The following is a 16,239-nucleotide window of genomic DNA, read 5'->3' on the forward strand; positions in this document are numbered from 1 at the left end:
CATCAGGAATCTTCGGGGATGCTTGGGAAGAGCTTGCACAACAATGCTCAGCCACAACAAGCCACCACCGGTGAGCATGGATCTAAATGGGGAAGATCTTTTAGGGTCGCCAACCCCATGCCCCACATGGAACAACCCTGGGTAGAATCCTTGCCCAACCCAAGCCACTATATGGTGATGTGGTCAAGAAGCAAGTGCATGAACAACCACCTCTATGCCAATGCAAACAAAGACCTGGTAGCATCCAGGGTTTGGGGAACCTCATACAGGTTCTTGCAGGGAACCAGCAAAGCCACAGGGAAGTCCAAGGAATGTCATGACCCTTTGGTGATTTTAACAAAGAAGACAAAAATAAGGAAGTATCTTTACTCAAACATTGAGACAGGGAAGCCAACAGAAAAAAAGTGGCCTGGATGCCACCTGCTGGGTAAAACCCAGCCACGTCCAAAGAGAAGTCCTGCCAAGAATCTCAAGATGCAAGAGGAGACTGACGACAAGTTCTTTGAAGAGTGGGCAAATTCTTGGAGGTTCTTGGTGCATCCAGACAGCCTGAAGAAACAGATGCTTGTCATATCTCTCTCTGGTTGGGGTGAGTCCTGGAAGTTCCTCCTGCCACCCTACCCACCACAGAACGGACCCAAACACAACGCCAAGTAGAAAACAATTCAATTGGACATTTAGCTCACTCAATCCAGAATACAGTTTCTGTTTCCCCTTCGAACTGATTTTGATGAAAGAGAATTGATACTGTGTTCACTTGGCTTTTTGATGTTTATATTTCAAAAAGTTCAAGTTTTTAAGTACTTCATAAATGCAACACAACTTACAGGCTGATTTGTGGTGTTTATTATAGAGCCATCACTCAACCACACACACTGCACAATATATTAAGTACTTAGTTTCTCTTCAACTGCCAAAGTGACTAGGGGTTCAAAGTCTTGCACAAGAGCACTAAGGCAGAAATGGAAACTCTTATACGGACTGAACCTGTGGTTGTATTATTCATTCAAATGAAACTGCTGGAATATTTTTGGCGTTTTATTGTATTAAGAGATGAGTAAAGCGTAAAATAAAATGGAACGAGAATGGATGAGGAAAGTGACTAGAAGGCTGTTTTAAAAACTGCTAAGGAAAAGTTTTGAAATGGGAAGATGAAGAACATTGTCTTGCTATGTGTGGAGGTTATCAAGTGTATTTAATATGAATCAAATGCATTTAATAAAGGAGTTGAAACCTAACCGTTGGTATTTTTGTGTTCTGTTCCACCTATGTTTTTTTATGCACCTCGCAAAAGAAATTACTGTCCCCTAAATTTAACAATATATCAAATTTATATTAAGACTTCATGAATCACAGCAAATATTTTACATACAGCAGCCAACTACATCCTGACCTAGTTTCTGAAAAGCATCACTTTACCATCAGGGCTCTCATTAATCTGCATTTATGACTAATACTCATATGTATGCAACAGGATTAGGCTAGGTTTAGACTTAGACAAGTGAAACTGCAATGGAAACTAGGGATTATATAATCCTGGTGGCAATATTTTTTCTTTGTTTGAAGAAAAATAATACTGAAACACTAAATTCCAGTATGAATGAAATGTAGTTGATGCATTCCAGCAATGCAGAAAATGCTTTGGAAATGTCACAGTAAGTCAAAATGTGTGAACTTGAGTGTAACAAATATTAAAATAAAAGCTCAGTCAGCAAACATGAGAAGAGGAACCTGCTTCTACTTTGTTACTTCTTCTTTTTGTCATTTTCTAAATTTGACTGTAAAAGTTGCCATTGTAATTGTAATCTCCCATTGTAATTATTCTACTCTGATGGTGACTCCCGTTTTTTGATTTTAGGTGGTGACACTTTAGTTCAGGTAGACGATGAGAATAAATCACACCATTTGATAGGAGTATAATAAAACCACACCAACCAATTTCTAGACTTATAGCATTTGTAAGATCTTTTTTTTTTTTTTTTTTTTTTTTTTTTAATTATGGGTGTAACCTTTATTTAACCAGGTACTCCCACTGAGATTGAATTAAATTTATTTTTCGGGATTGATCTGGTGAAGACCCAAGTGACCTGTTTGTCTGAAGGAAATTCATGGGCACCCTATAAGAAGATTAAGAGTATTGCCTATTATTGCCTATCTTTTGATACTTAGCATAAATACCATGTCATTACATATGTGGTTTTAAGATAAATGTGTTGGCAGCTTTAATTGATTTTTTTTTTCCCTGATGAGAAATGAACAAAATCAAACTGTAAGTCTGTGTTTTTCAGGGCGGAAGGCATTTCAAAAGTTGTATTTACTTACCTTCAAGACTTTCACTGCCATTTTACGATTATACTAAGCTTCATAATCGCTGGGGCTAAGAAGCATAATGTAGATGCACTTCTTTGATTAAAAGTATTTCTGTGAGACCTCTCTCTCCCTCCCTCCCTTTCTCCCTCTCTCTCTCTCTCTCTCTCTCTCTCTCTCACATTATCAAAGATTTATCTTTATATGTCTAAATGTGACTGGTTAAAAAGTACTTAAAAGCAAACTAACTAACTAACTAACTAACTAACCCACCAAAAAAAGAAAAAAAGTTTCTGGGAGTACAACCACATCCTTTACCAGTGAGAATCTGAACACATTGACTCTTCCCTAAATTTTCAAGCTGTTCCTGGGATTTAAACTAATGACTACTTAAGTGAATCTTTACATTATTTTCATTTATTTGTGTGGGAGAAATCTTAACAGGGTTGCTTATGGCAGTGGGTTGTGCTGTTACTAAAAAACAAAAATCATGAACTCATATTGATCCTTGGGCAAGAGAATAATCTGTCCCTCAGATTTCAGTCAATCCTGTTTTTTTTCCCCCTTTATAACAAGCAGTTAGACAGACAAGAGTGTAAAGAGGCAGAGGTAAATCTCCTTTTCTTTAGGTCAGTGCTCTCCCATGTGGACATTTTGAAGAGGGCATACTGCATACATGAAGCAAAACTAAGAGCTCACCCTGAGTGCAGTGGATAAGCAGCAGCACCCCCCCTGTGTCAAATTATGTAAAATCATCTGAAATATGAAAGGGTACTGTTGCTAACACTTTATATTTGATAGAGCAAGATATTATTCATCAGACTAACCCTATCCCTAACCTGGTTAAGCTGTTTACTTTCATGTCTTGGTGAGGCAGATTGCACACAGTGCCCAGCTGTGTGCCCATGAATCCTTGGTTTTAACTCACCTATAAATTAATAAAGCTCAGACAATCACATTAGTTAAGAAGAGAATATGTCCTGTGTATTTATGAGCTTCAGTGTTGACATACAGTACTTGAGGCATAGCATATCCTTTGCATTGTTTCAGATGTAAAATGATACTCACTTATTATAAAATATTGCTCAAAAGCATCTGTAACACCTTAATAAAAGCAAGGGGATTAGCCAGAACAATAATCCAAGGAAATTCAAAAAATGCAACAGTATTTATTATAATAATGTCATGTCATTTGAATAAATTGACTAAAATGACTAAAATTATTTGCTTCTTTAGTGCTTGACTTTGACTAAAGTAAAATAAGTCAGTGTCATCAGCATATTGTAAAATCTGCTTATTGATGTTGCGCACTTAAGTGTGCATAAGTAAAAATAAAATCTTTGCTTATTTTCTTTGATTCTGGAAATACAGAAACACAAGCATATCAGTCTAATGTGGCTGCACACTGCAGGCTGTCTAGGTTTATTGAATGATGCATGCATGTGGTCCTGCGCCTTACATAAAAGACCCCTAATCTGATCTGAGTGACCTTTTGCTCATTGTATTCTGTCATAATAGTGTTGTGGATTGTGGTTTGTTTTGTGCTTTGTTAGTTTGCTTTTCTTTCCCCTGCTCTGTGTGTCCCTCATGTCTTCCAGCTGCCCTGCCCTGCTTGTACTATATTATATGTATTATCCATAACCAAACATTCAACCTTTATTTTATAGATTCAAAGTAATATATAGCAAATCATAATATAGCATAATCTCTTCCACAGTTATCTGTCTGATTTTCTAATCCTGGTTTGTGGAATACCCTTGAGTTCAGCATGCTTTGTCTCCTGCTTTTGGGTCCACCAGCTCTGCTTCTCAGCTTCACTTGTGGCAGTAACCATAAATTAACCTTCCATAATGTTACATTTGCTGTTGCAAATAAATATATGTCAGATTATAAATGAACAAAATAATATAGCCAAAACATTAAAAATAATACATGAGAATGGGAGATGTCCAGTGTCCATTAATATGCCCAACTATACTGTGGCTCCCACACTGATGCGCTTTCAATTCCTTTTTTCATTTCCGTTCATTTTTTTCATTTCCGTTCAAAAATGTGCGAGACCGCTCCAATGTGCTGGCGTGACCTCAAATGTAATGTGGCAACAATGTGGCAAGATCTGGAGGTTAGAACCAGGCTTACGTAGTGGGGGCGTTCCTCAGTTGTTCCTCATCCGATGTGAGGGTCTAAGGACAGAGGATGTTGTATTTCCTGTAAAGCCCTTTGAGACAAATTTGTAATTTGTGATTCTGGGCTATATGAATAACTAAAATTGAATAAAATTGAATAGAGGCGGGGGGAGGGGTCGTTAAGGCTCTTTTCCAGTGGCTCTTTATGTTGTTGTTGTTGCATTTTTATCCAGTTTATTTTGCTGTGGCTCTTCGATGTGACTGTTTCCACTGGTATTGATTTTCTGCACATACACAAGCTCCTACTGACACAAAACAACAAGTCAACATGAAAAAAAGTTTTTTTTTTTTTTTTAATGTAGTATCCACAGTTTAAATTTTAATTAAATTACCACCAATTATTTCTAGAATATAATTTACCAGTATAAAGCATAAATTGCATAAACAAATAAATAAATACATTGCCTTAAATATTAAAAATTCAATGTAGACCAACATTTCATGTATTAAGCATGAAATATTAATAATTAATATTATTAAAATATTTTAACAGATATAAACTATTTTACTCAACTAATTTCTCTAATACAGATGGCCAAAGTACAGGAAGAAAAAGGCAAAAATTAGTTAAATAGTGAAAATTATGCTGTTATAAAGGACCCTTAACTTCACATACTCATCAGGATGTGTATGCATTTACCTTCTTTAACACATTATTTGCTTTGATTTGGATTATGATAATTTCACTTTTGCTACAGTGGCTTATGCTGTCACTGAGGGCAAAGTCCAATTTTATTATAGCCTACTTATTATACTTCTATCAAATGGCGGGACTCTCTCTCTCTCTCTCTCTCTCTCTCTCTCTCTCTCTCTCTCTCTCTCTCTCTCTCTCTCTCGTAGTTTCGTTTCTCGGAGCTGTAACACGGACAGTTGGGCTGCTGTCCACACCGCAGCCTGTTCATGTAAATCTGGCTGGCTGAGCAGTGTGACAGTAACAAGGAAGAAACTTTCCTGCTGGGATCTGAGGTTTGACTGGATGTGATCAAACTGCGCACCGCTCCGAGCCCGGCGGACTACTTTCCTCAAGCGGTGGCGGCAGATGACCGACAACATGAAAAGGTACTGTAACCAGCATTTAACATTTTACACTTTACTGTAATTGCTGCTGTCGACTGGTGTGACTGTAATAAGACAAGAAAATGGAGTAAAGCTGCTTTCCATTTCTGATTAGAGGTTTGATGATATGTGTGCAGCCTGCAGGCCGACACTGTTTCTGCTCAAAACGCTAAAACTTATCAAATGGCTTTATTGTCATTGTGTACATACAGTGAAATTGCGGGTGGCCTTCACAGTGCCGTTTGCAATCACAAATGAATAAACAACATGAAGAGACAAATAACGACATATACTTTTAATATGATGTTTTCAAACGTGGCAGGTCATGTGAAGTTCATCACTAAACATGCGATCAACAAAATAATTCTGCGTCCCGACGCTGGTTTGGTGTTTGGTGTGGAGAGTTGATGCGATATAAGGAAGGAAGTTGTTTTTTTTTTTTTTTTATGGAGACTGTTTGTTCATATATACTCAAATTGAGATCTGTCTCCAATTTATCATAATTTATTTGGGCTGACAGGGCTTATATAATCATAAACAAAATTTTTCTTCATGTTGCCTGAAATCAGGCCTCATCATGTTGATCGATTGCTGTACTGTGTATTGTGTGGCCTCTGGCTGCTGAGCGCCCTCTGGTGGTTAATTAGATTTACAGCTGCTTGAGGCCCAGCAGCTTCACAGCTTGTTGACTGTCTGTTGCTGTCACACACCTTTCCTTCAGTCCATCAGCACAGAGCTCATCTCACACCTCATTCACTTACAGTACATTTGCTTGGATTCAGTCTGTGTCCTTATATGTGAAAATGTAACTGATTAAAAAGTAATCAGATGAAAAATAAAATTAACCAGCTTCTGTGGCTGGTTCACCAAAAGTTAATTTCTCAGCGTGGTGGTCTTCCTCTCTGTCTGCCAGGATCCAGCAGGAGAAACTACACAGCTGTGTGAGAGACCCGTCTAAAAATGCTGGAATCAGCTTTAAAGATGATAAGAACTCCTCTGATACTGAGTAAGTTGTCTGATATTTACATATATAGTTGACGTTTAATTTTTTCCCAGGACCTTTCCTCTAGCACCATCAGCAGGCCCAGCAAGACATCTGCATTAGAAATAAAGGGCCTATTTATCCGTAGAGGGTTTGCTGAGCACCGTTTTTTGTTATTCAGCCTGTGGGAGTTCAGTGTTTCCCCTAGGATTCTGGCTTTGGTGAGGGGGGATGTGCGCGCGCTTTTTGTGTGCACAAAAAATTTTGGCCTGTGTCCACTTGAGTTTTTGTTTCAAGCAGAGTCAATCAGGAGAGACCAGACTCCCCTGTACCCAGCTGTGTGTGCAGTAACTGCTCTATGCATCATCGTATTCAGTTCAAAGATGGACAGCACTCTACTGAAGAGAGGTGAGAATTTCAAACAGATGAGTTTTGTTTGTTGTTTTTCCAACATGTGTGAGAATCTCATGCCAGTGAATATCACCTTTCCCACTTTTAACATCAATCCAATAACATGGAGCAAAGTACAAATGATTATAAATTTACTCAAACCCCCCACAGCCAAAGACATTCATGGTATGGATTCAGCTTTACTTAAATGCATTTAAAGAATCATTGGTGACCTCAATTACAAAGATCATCAACCTGTCAATATCACAGGGAGGATACCCAAATGCCTGGAAGACAACCATCATATCATGCCCCGGAGCATCGAACAGACCTGGACTCTGTATTTAAGGTGTGTAAATTCACAGCAACACCTTTTACTTAATATTTTACTTAAAATTCGATGCAAAACAACCATGCTGGTTATAACTTCTTGTCTTATTCGGCTTTCAGTTTCTTTAAGATGGATTTGAGGTTTGCGCTTTTATAATTTTATAAGGAAAGTCTAATTTAAATTGTTCAGAAGAAAAGAACCGACCCTCACTAAATCTTTAGTTAGTCCACCTACAGATGAAACAAAACATAAAGCTAACTTCTCTGTCCTCCACACATAAATACAGTGGATGGCAAACACCTCTTCCCTAGTGCCTCTTATAAAGAAAAAAAACTTTGGTGTGCAAATGTACAGGGTACCCCAAACATACATAGCCCATTCCCAGAACAACAACAAAGAATAGAACGGGCTACGTTAAATACAAAGACCCAGACTAAACAAAGATCTAGGCCTGAAGTAACAAAGCTTTCAGCAAGTCAAACAAAGAGATGCAAAGACAGAGAGGGGGGACACAAGTGCAACAGTGGAGCTTATATAGTAGAGTGGGGCGTAGCTGACTGGAGGATGGTGGAGGTCTGATGATGACTGACAAGGGTGGAGACCAACCATGAGAGGCCTGGAATGAGGAACAGAGATGAGCATGTAGTCTGAGCTGATCATGAACAGCTGCTTCAGATGAGCTGGTCGACCACACAGAACCTGAGGAGGCAGATAGAGGAATAAAGAAAGATGAGGGGGAGGAAGACAAAACAAATCCAATGCAGGGTGTGCAGAGCATTGGCACATAACAATATATTATTCTGTTCCAGACGCTGGAGGAGAACACTGTAACTTTTGTGAAGAACGAGCTGAAAAGGATGCAGAGGATTCTGAATCCAGACGACCCAGAATGCTTAGGGAGGCAAAGAGAGGATGAGAAGGTGATGGACGATGAGGAGGAAGAGCAGAGGAGCAGCATCAGAGAGGCTTTTCTGCAGATCACACTGCACCTCCTGAGGAGAATGAAGCGGGAGGAGCTGGCTGAGCGTTTGCAGAGCAGTAAGAGACTTTAAACAGTTTTAACATGATGGACTACATGTTGGTAGACCAGAGAACAGGATATCTTGATAAAAAGTAATTCAGGAACATGGGTCTAATGAGAGCAGTTTTATAATTTTTGAGTTAGACCTAATAGAACTGTAAATTTGAGTGTCGTCAGCATATTGTAACATCTGCTTATTGAGGCACTTTTAATTTCTTTTTTCCATTCAGAAACTCTCGCTGCAGTGTGCCAACATAACCTCAAATCTAATCTGAAGCAGAAGTTTAAGTGTGTGTTTGAGGGTATTGCTAAAGCAGGAAACGCAACACTTCTGAACCAGATCTACACAGAGCTGTACATCACAGAGGGAGAGAGTCAAAAGGTCAATGATGAACATGAGGTCATACAGATTGAAACAGCATCCAGGAAACCAGCAGGAGCAGAAACACTGATAAAATCTGAAGACATCTTTAAACCTTTACCTGGAAAAGATAAGCCAATCAGAACACTGATGACAAAGGGAGTGGCTGGCATTGGGAAAACTGTCTTAACACAGAAGTTCACTCTGGACTGGGCTGAAGCCAAAGCCAACCAGCATGTCCACTTCACATTTCCATTCACTTTCAGAGAGCTGAATTTGCTGAAAGACAAAAAGTTCAGTTTTGTGGAATTTCTTCATTACTTCTTCACTGAGACCAAAGAAGCAGGAATCAGCAGGTTTGAGCAGTTCCAGGTTGTGTTGATCTTTGACGGTCTGGATGAGTGTCGACTTCCTCTGGACTTCAAGAGCAACCAGATCCTGACTGATGTTACAGAGTCCACCTCAGTGGACGTTCTGCTGACAAACCTCATCAAGGGGAAACTGCTTCCCTCTGCTCGCCTCTGGATAACCACACGACCTGCAGCAGCCAATCAGATCCCTCCTGAGTGTGTTGACATGGTGACAGAGGTGAGAGGCTTCACTGACCCACAGAAGGATGAATACTTCAGGAGGAGATTCAGAGATGAGGAGCAGGCCAGCAGAATCATCTCCCACATCAAGACGTCACAAAGCCTCCACATCATGTGCCACATCCCAGTCTTCTGCTGGATCACTGCTACAGTTCTGGAGGACGTGTTGAAGACCAGTCAGAGAGGACAGCTGCCCAAGACCCTGACTGAGATGTACATCCACTTCCAGCTGGTTCAGTCCAAACAAGGGAACATCAAGTATCACAGCAGAGCTGAGACAGATCCACTCTGGACTCCAGAGACCAGGGAGATGATCCAGTCTCTGGGAAAACTGGCTTTTGAGCAGCTGGAGAAAGGAAACCTGATCTTCTATGAAGAAGACCTGGCAGAGTGTGGCATTGATATCAGAGCAGCCTCAGTGTACTCAGGAGTGTTCACACAGATCTTTAAAGAGGAGTGTGGGCTGTACCAGGACAAGGTTTTCTGCTTCGTCCATCTGAGCCTTCAGGAGTTTCTGGCTGCAGTTTATGTCTTTCTGACCTTCATCAACTCTGGTGACAATCTACTGAAAGAAAAACAGCAAACCTCCCCATCATCCATGACATCAAGAAATTTAAAAGAACTCCTCCAGAGTGCTGTGGACAAGGCCTTACAGAGTCCAAATGGACACCTGGACTTGTTCCTGCGCTTCCTCCTGGGTCTTTCAATGCAGACCAATCAGACTCTCCTACGAGGCCTGCTGACAGAGACAGGAAATAGCTCACAGACCAAACAGGAAACAGTACAGTACATCAAGGAGAAGATCAGAGAGAATCCATCTCCAGAGAGAAGCATCAACCTGTTCCACTGTCTGAATGAGCTGAATGACAATTCTCTAGTGGAGGAGATCCAGCAGTACCTGAGTTCAGGAAGTCTCTCCACAGAAAATCTCTCTCCTGCTCAGTGGTCAGCTCTGGTCTTCATGTTGCTGTCATCAGAAGAAGATCTGGACGTGTTTGACCTGAAGAAATACTCTGCTTCAGAGGAGGTTTTTCTGAGGTTGCTGCTGGTGGTTAAAGCCTCCAATAAATCTGTGTAAGTTCATAGAATACAAGCTGAACTAAGCACAACAGCACAAGATGTTTGACACAGAAGAGAAACATAAATTTAAAGTTTGTGTTTTCCTCTTCAGTCTGAGCGACTGTAATCTGTCAGAGAGAAGCTGTAAGGAGCTGTCATCAGTTCTCAGCTCCCAGTCCTCCAGTCTGAGAGAGCTGGACCTGAGCAACAACCACCTGCAGGATTCAGGAGTGAAGCGTCTCTCTGCTGGACTGGAGAGTCCAAACTGTAGACTGAAGGCTCTCAGGTCAGATTAGCATTTTTTAAATAGACTCCTTCTTAGACTGCCTAATTTTGTGACATAATTTAGAAGAATTCTCCATATACAAAAAAGACAGTGTTGACGCATCATTGTTGTGACACTAGCAATATCAATAAATATGTGAAAATTACTGAAAAAATAGCAAACTTACAGGAGCTTGTGTGGTCTCGCCTCATTCAGTGGATGTAGCAGAGTGGAAAGGGGTCCTCAGGAATATGGCTGACCATGTAATTGCCTGATTTAAATGCTTATTCATAAATATCTGACTGTGTTGACAAAAACCTCGGACACATTTTTGGCGAGCACGAATTTAAAGTAAATATAATTCAAAATCAGTGGATTTTAGTTTTAAATGTTCTTTTCAATTCACTCTTTCATCTCATGTATACGTTTTGCATTTTAAATATTTTTTTAACAGTTTCATATTAATTGAAATGATAAGATTTTGTCAGAGGACACATGCTTTTATGGGTACTGGCCTTGTACATCATCAAATAATTAAAACAATTATAAACAAATACATGAAAAATGTGCTATATTTGTACAGAACACCCTTAGATGATCAACCCTGATTATTTAAAATAACAAAATGTGATTAATTTCCAAAGGAATTGGCACTATTTTTAGTCGGACATGTTTTTGCCAAAGTCTCAAGAATCAGTGATGTATATCTTCATCCAGGCTGAGTGGCTGTAATCTGTCAGAGGAAAGCTGTGAGGCTCTGGCCTCAGTTCTCAGCTCCCAGTCCTCCAGTCTGAGAGAGCGTGACCTGAGCAACAATGACCTGCAGGATTCAGGAGTGAAGCTGCTCTCTGCTGGACTGGAGAGTCCAAACTGTAGACTGGAGGCTCTCAGGTTAGGATCATGCAACTACAACCTAACATGCAGGGTTTGTTTTATTTTGTGTGGAGTCATACAATTTTCTCATTTGCTAATGTTTTACTTTGTGATAATGATAATGAATGTGCCTTCTTTTGCCAAGCAATTGATACGAAATGTGGTAGAAACTTGCAGCTGTACAGGTAATGTTAATGCTGCCAAACTGGCAGCAGAGAGCAAACTGGGGTGTTCCTCTTAGAGCAGCTGAGCAGAAATGCACAAATGGCTCAGAAGGAATTGTTGTAGAAAATTGTTGCAAGGTAATGCAGAAGTATTGCAAAAGAGTACTAAATTTATGTGATGGGAGGCAAAACATATCGCAAGGTAACGCAAAAAAAAAAAAAAAAAATCTTGCCGTGACCTTTAGGGGCTCTGTAGAAGTATGCATGTTGTATCTCTGAAACACCAAATGCTCCCTTCCTGTTCACTGACAGTGAGTGTTCGTGCACCACAAACCACCTGATGTGCAAAATAAAATGTTTTTTTTTTTTTTTTTTCTTGTCAGGCTGAATCAGAACCTGCTCACAGAGAGAAGCTGTGAGGCTCTGGCCTCAGTTCTCAGCTCCCAGTCCTCCAGTCTGAGAGAGCTGGACCTGAGCAACAATGACCTGCAGGATTCAGGAGTGAAGTGTCTCTCTGCTGGACTGGAGAGTCCAAACTGTAGACTGAAGGCTCTCAGGTCAGTGCTGATCAACCTGTTGAACAAATGACAAGTTATATATGATCTATATGATACTTCTACTGCTCTACTCTTTTTTATTTTTCAAGGTTTCAGTGTTGAGCACCACTCTGAGACCTGGACTGATGTTATTCTGTCACAACTGAGTTGTAAACTGGACCAAATTAAAATACAATGTAGATCACTGGGCTGACTTTGCTGGCATTTGAACACACTTTTGTAGCTCATTTTGGAGTGTATGATTTTTAAATAACCTTGATTTGAGATTCAAGATCTCTTTCAAGAGAGTCCTGGATGAGAAAACCTAACATGTAACTATTTTAAACAGAAAGTTTATCCTAGTAGCCAGAAATCTGTGGACTAACAGTAAATAATAAACTATACATCAGTAGAAGCTCAGTTACGTGCAGCTATTGTCTGCTGTTGTGTGTGTGTGTGTGTGTGTCTCCAGGCTGTCAGGCTGTCTGCTCACACAGGAAGGCTGTGGTGCTCTGGCCTCAGTTCTCAGCTCCCAGTCCTCCAGTCTGAGAGAGCTGGACCTGAGCTACAATGACCTGGAGGATTCAGGAGTGAAGCGTCTCTCTGCTGGACTGGAAAGTCCAAATTGTGCACTGAAAATTCTCAAGTTAGGATTGCATTACAACTACAGCATAATGTTCACGTTTTTTTTTTTCTTTTCTTTTGGAAAATTATGGTCATAATTTTCTGCTTTGATTACAACATGTATAGAAATTGTTCCATGTTTTATCTCTGAAACATCAAATGTACCCTTCCTGCTCACTGACAGAGTCTCTCTGCAGCACATATCAACTTAAATATTAAAGAAAATATTTCTGTTGCTCTGTTTTGTCAGGCTGAAACAAAACCTACTCACAGAGAAATGCTGTAAGGAGCTGTCAGCAGTTCTCAGCTCCCAGTCCTCCAGTCTGAGAGAGCTGGACCTGAGCAACAACGACCTGCAGGATTCAGGAGTGGAGCATCTCTCTGCTGGACTGGAGAGTCCAAACTGTAGACTGAAGACTCTCGGGTCAGTGCTGATCAACCTGTCCAACACACGAGTGTAAATGTAGGCTACAGTCTTCTTCTTTTGACTGCTCCCCTTAGGGGTCGCCACAGCAGCTGAGACATTTCCATCTCTTCCTGTCCTCTGCATCTTCCTCTGTCCTGTCAGCCTCTGTCACGTCCTTCCTCACCACATCCAGAAACCTCCACTTTTGCCCTCCTCCCTTCCTCTTGCCTAGCAGCTCCATCTATAGCAACTTTCTCCCAATATACCTCGCATCTCTCCACACAAGTCCAAACCATCTAAACCTTCCCTCTCTTGCTTTGTCTCCAAGCGGTCCAAGGTGAGCTGTTCCTTTAGGTCTTTGTTCAGCCTGCAGACAAATCGGATTTGTTTGTCAAATCAGATTGTTGAGACAGACTCTCTGCACAGTGGCGGTTCTAGACCAATTTTACTGAAGGGGCCTGGCTGGGGCCAGAGGTTTTGTCAAAGGGGCACATTCAACCTGGGGCAAAAAAGACAAAGATTCAAAATTATATCTGATTTTTTTTCCCCCATAAAACTAGTGATTACCCATTGTAACCAAATTGAATGGTTCAAAATGTCACATTTGAGACACAAGTATAAGAGACAGAAACAATGGAAACATCCTATTTTTCAGTGTAACCTTAGTACAGACAAACTCCTCACTTAGTACAAACTCCTGCTTCTAAAATCTTTATCAAGCATTTTCATCAAGATCATCATCACATCTTCATTACACCACTGTCTTTTTATCATCTTCATCAATAAATCATCATCATATTTACACTCTAAAAGCTTATTGTTACCTTGTAACAATAAAATATTGCTCGTGGTAGTAATTTCTTGCTTCTGACTGCCTCTCGTTGGGTGGTTGGTAACTTTTCGTGCTGGCCGTTTTCACCGTAGATCAACCAAACTGACTGCCGTTTCCAGTGGTGCAACGCCCGAAAGCGGCTTTCACATAGTGCGCGCACGGCGCAGCCCTCGGCCAGCGCAGCCATTCATTGTGTATGTGATCGCGAACAGGTCTGTGTTTATATTTAGAAATCTAGAAGATTGACATCATGAGATATGCACTACTCTTGCAAAGACAATGCAGTATATTCATACATTTATTATAAAATTCCATGTGCAGTCACACACACAACAGGTAACAGGTAGGAAAAAATACAGCCTTCGTTCATGTAACATAATTTATTTAGAAGCATTAGTTCAGCTAATTCACGCTGCTCTGCGCAAGTCTGCGCCATACCCAGCGCAGAGCGCGGCCCAAACCGTGCGCTATGTGAAAGCCGCATCACAATTTCTAATCTTTGTTCGGAGGGGGGGCCACAGCGGGGTCCAGACTCAGTGTTACGGGGGCACTGGCCCCTGTTGGCCCCTCCCCAGAACCGCCAGTGTGTCCGCACTGTTATTTGCAAGTGATCAGACTGGATTTGTGTGTCCAGACATCACCAACGTATCTGCATGGATTGCTGTGGTAACGATGTAGGTGTCAGTAACTATGTATGCTGATGATACAGCTTTCCAACGTAGAAGCATGAAAAATGTACGTCACTCTTGATTTGACATCATCAGTGTGTTGCTTTGGGAGTGATGCAAAAGACAGTTTGAAATCTTATTAGCATTCAGAGTGAGACACATCTGTAGAAATCAAATATGACAAAAATGGGTTTGGGCTGCCAGTCTGAATAAGGACGAATATACTTTTTCCTAAACCGCTCTATCCTCATCTCTTCCAATGAAAATCTTAGTATCTTAAGCTCTGCCACCTCTGGCTCTACCTCCTGTCTCTTCATTAATGAAGTTAGGATCAATACTTTTTGATATCCAAGGGGAAATTGGTTAGTCAGTGTTTCATATGATCTTCTTTGCCAATTTCATTTTTCAAAATTTGTAAAAATATGGTAGCTGGGATCTGGACCAAAATAAAATACGAAGTAGATGACTTGACTGCTGTTGTGTGTGTGTGTGTGTTTCCAGGCTGTCAGGCTGTCTGGTAACAGAGGAAGGCTGTGCTGCTCTGGCCTCAGCTCTGAGCTTCAACCCCTCCCATCTGAGAGAGCTGGACCTGAGCTACAATCATCCAGGAGATTTAGGAGTGAAGCTGCTCTCTGCTGGACTGAAGACTCTCAGGTGTGGAGAGACACACACAATGTTTTATAGAGGGCTGTGAGCTAGCAGACATTTTCTCAGTCATACAGTGAAGTTGTGTAATATTGTTTAAGATGGATAAGAGTGCATAGGAGTGTTTTCTGGAACACTGTTTATAAGGAAGGCTATTAAATGCATGTTACCATTGTAAATGAAAAATAAGGTGGTCTGATATTGTTTATTCCTCCAGTGACGACAATTGTGGAGTGTGCAGGATGAAAACACATCTGGGGAAATGTAAGTGTGATTTAAATTTTATTAAAAACAAAACAAACAAACAAACAAACAAATCAGGGAGCAGACATTCATTTGGAGAGTTTCCCAGCTTATTCCAAACTACTTTTAACTTTTGAATCCCTGCAATAACAGCATTATGTTGAGTGTGAGATCAAGATCTTCCATGTTACTACCTACCACAAAAAAATATCAGGCTATGCCATCATAAATCTACAGGACCATAAGACAAGCAGCAACATTCAGCAGCTACCTACTCTGACTTTCAGGGCAAGTGACAGCAAAGACATTTGGGTTAAATGAGCTCCTGTACTCATAAATGTTTTGTCACCTTGTTATGATGTGGTAAAGAATAACAAATGCCTCTCAAAACAATATGAGAAATGTCTCAGCATTTCAGGACAACTCTTTTACCCCATCATAGCCTAAATATAAAAGCATTTCATGGCATTTTTCAAGTTTTGTGTACATTTAACATCAAAGCATTAGCTTCAAGGCAGACATTTAAAAGTGTTGCTTTAATTCTACAGGTTATTGGTGTAGTCGTGAACCTGAGGAGGTTTATCCTTTCTCAGCCTCACACAGTCTGCCTTTAACTAGTGAAAGAACTAGTATATAGATTAGCTGAAGGCAATTAAGACTATACAGTAATGGACGAAAGTATTGGCACCCCTGGAATTTT

At 40.4% G+C, this 16,239-nt stretch overlaps 1 protein-coding gene across 1 annotated transcript in view; it reads left to right on the plus strand.

Annotated features, from left to right (window-relative positions):
* The window catches only part of LOC115355619 (NACHT, LRR and PYD domains-containing protein 12-like), a gene marked incomplete at its 3' end in the record, with an annotated part of 97,579 nt that overhangs the window by 50,717 nt on the left and 30,623 nt on the right, over positions 1-16,239 (plus strand). The window contains exons 21-22 of the mRNA XM_030046476.1: positions 11,266-11,439; positions 15,153-15,244. Coding sequence (XP_029902336.1) covers positions 11,266-11,439; positions 15,153-15,244 — 266 coding nt within the window. The remainder of the gene's footprint in view (positions 1-11,265; positions 11,440-15,152; positions 15,245-16,239) is intronic.

This window comes from Myripristis murdjan, chromosome 23 (genome assembly GCF_902150065.1).
Source record: "Myripristis murdjan chromosome 23, fMyrMur1.1, whole genome shotgun sequence".
In the NCBI taxonomy this organism is placed as follows: domain Eukaryota; kingdom Metazoa; phylum Chordata; class Actinopteri; order Holocentriformes; family Holocentridae; genus Myripristis; species Myripristis murdjan.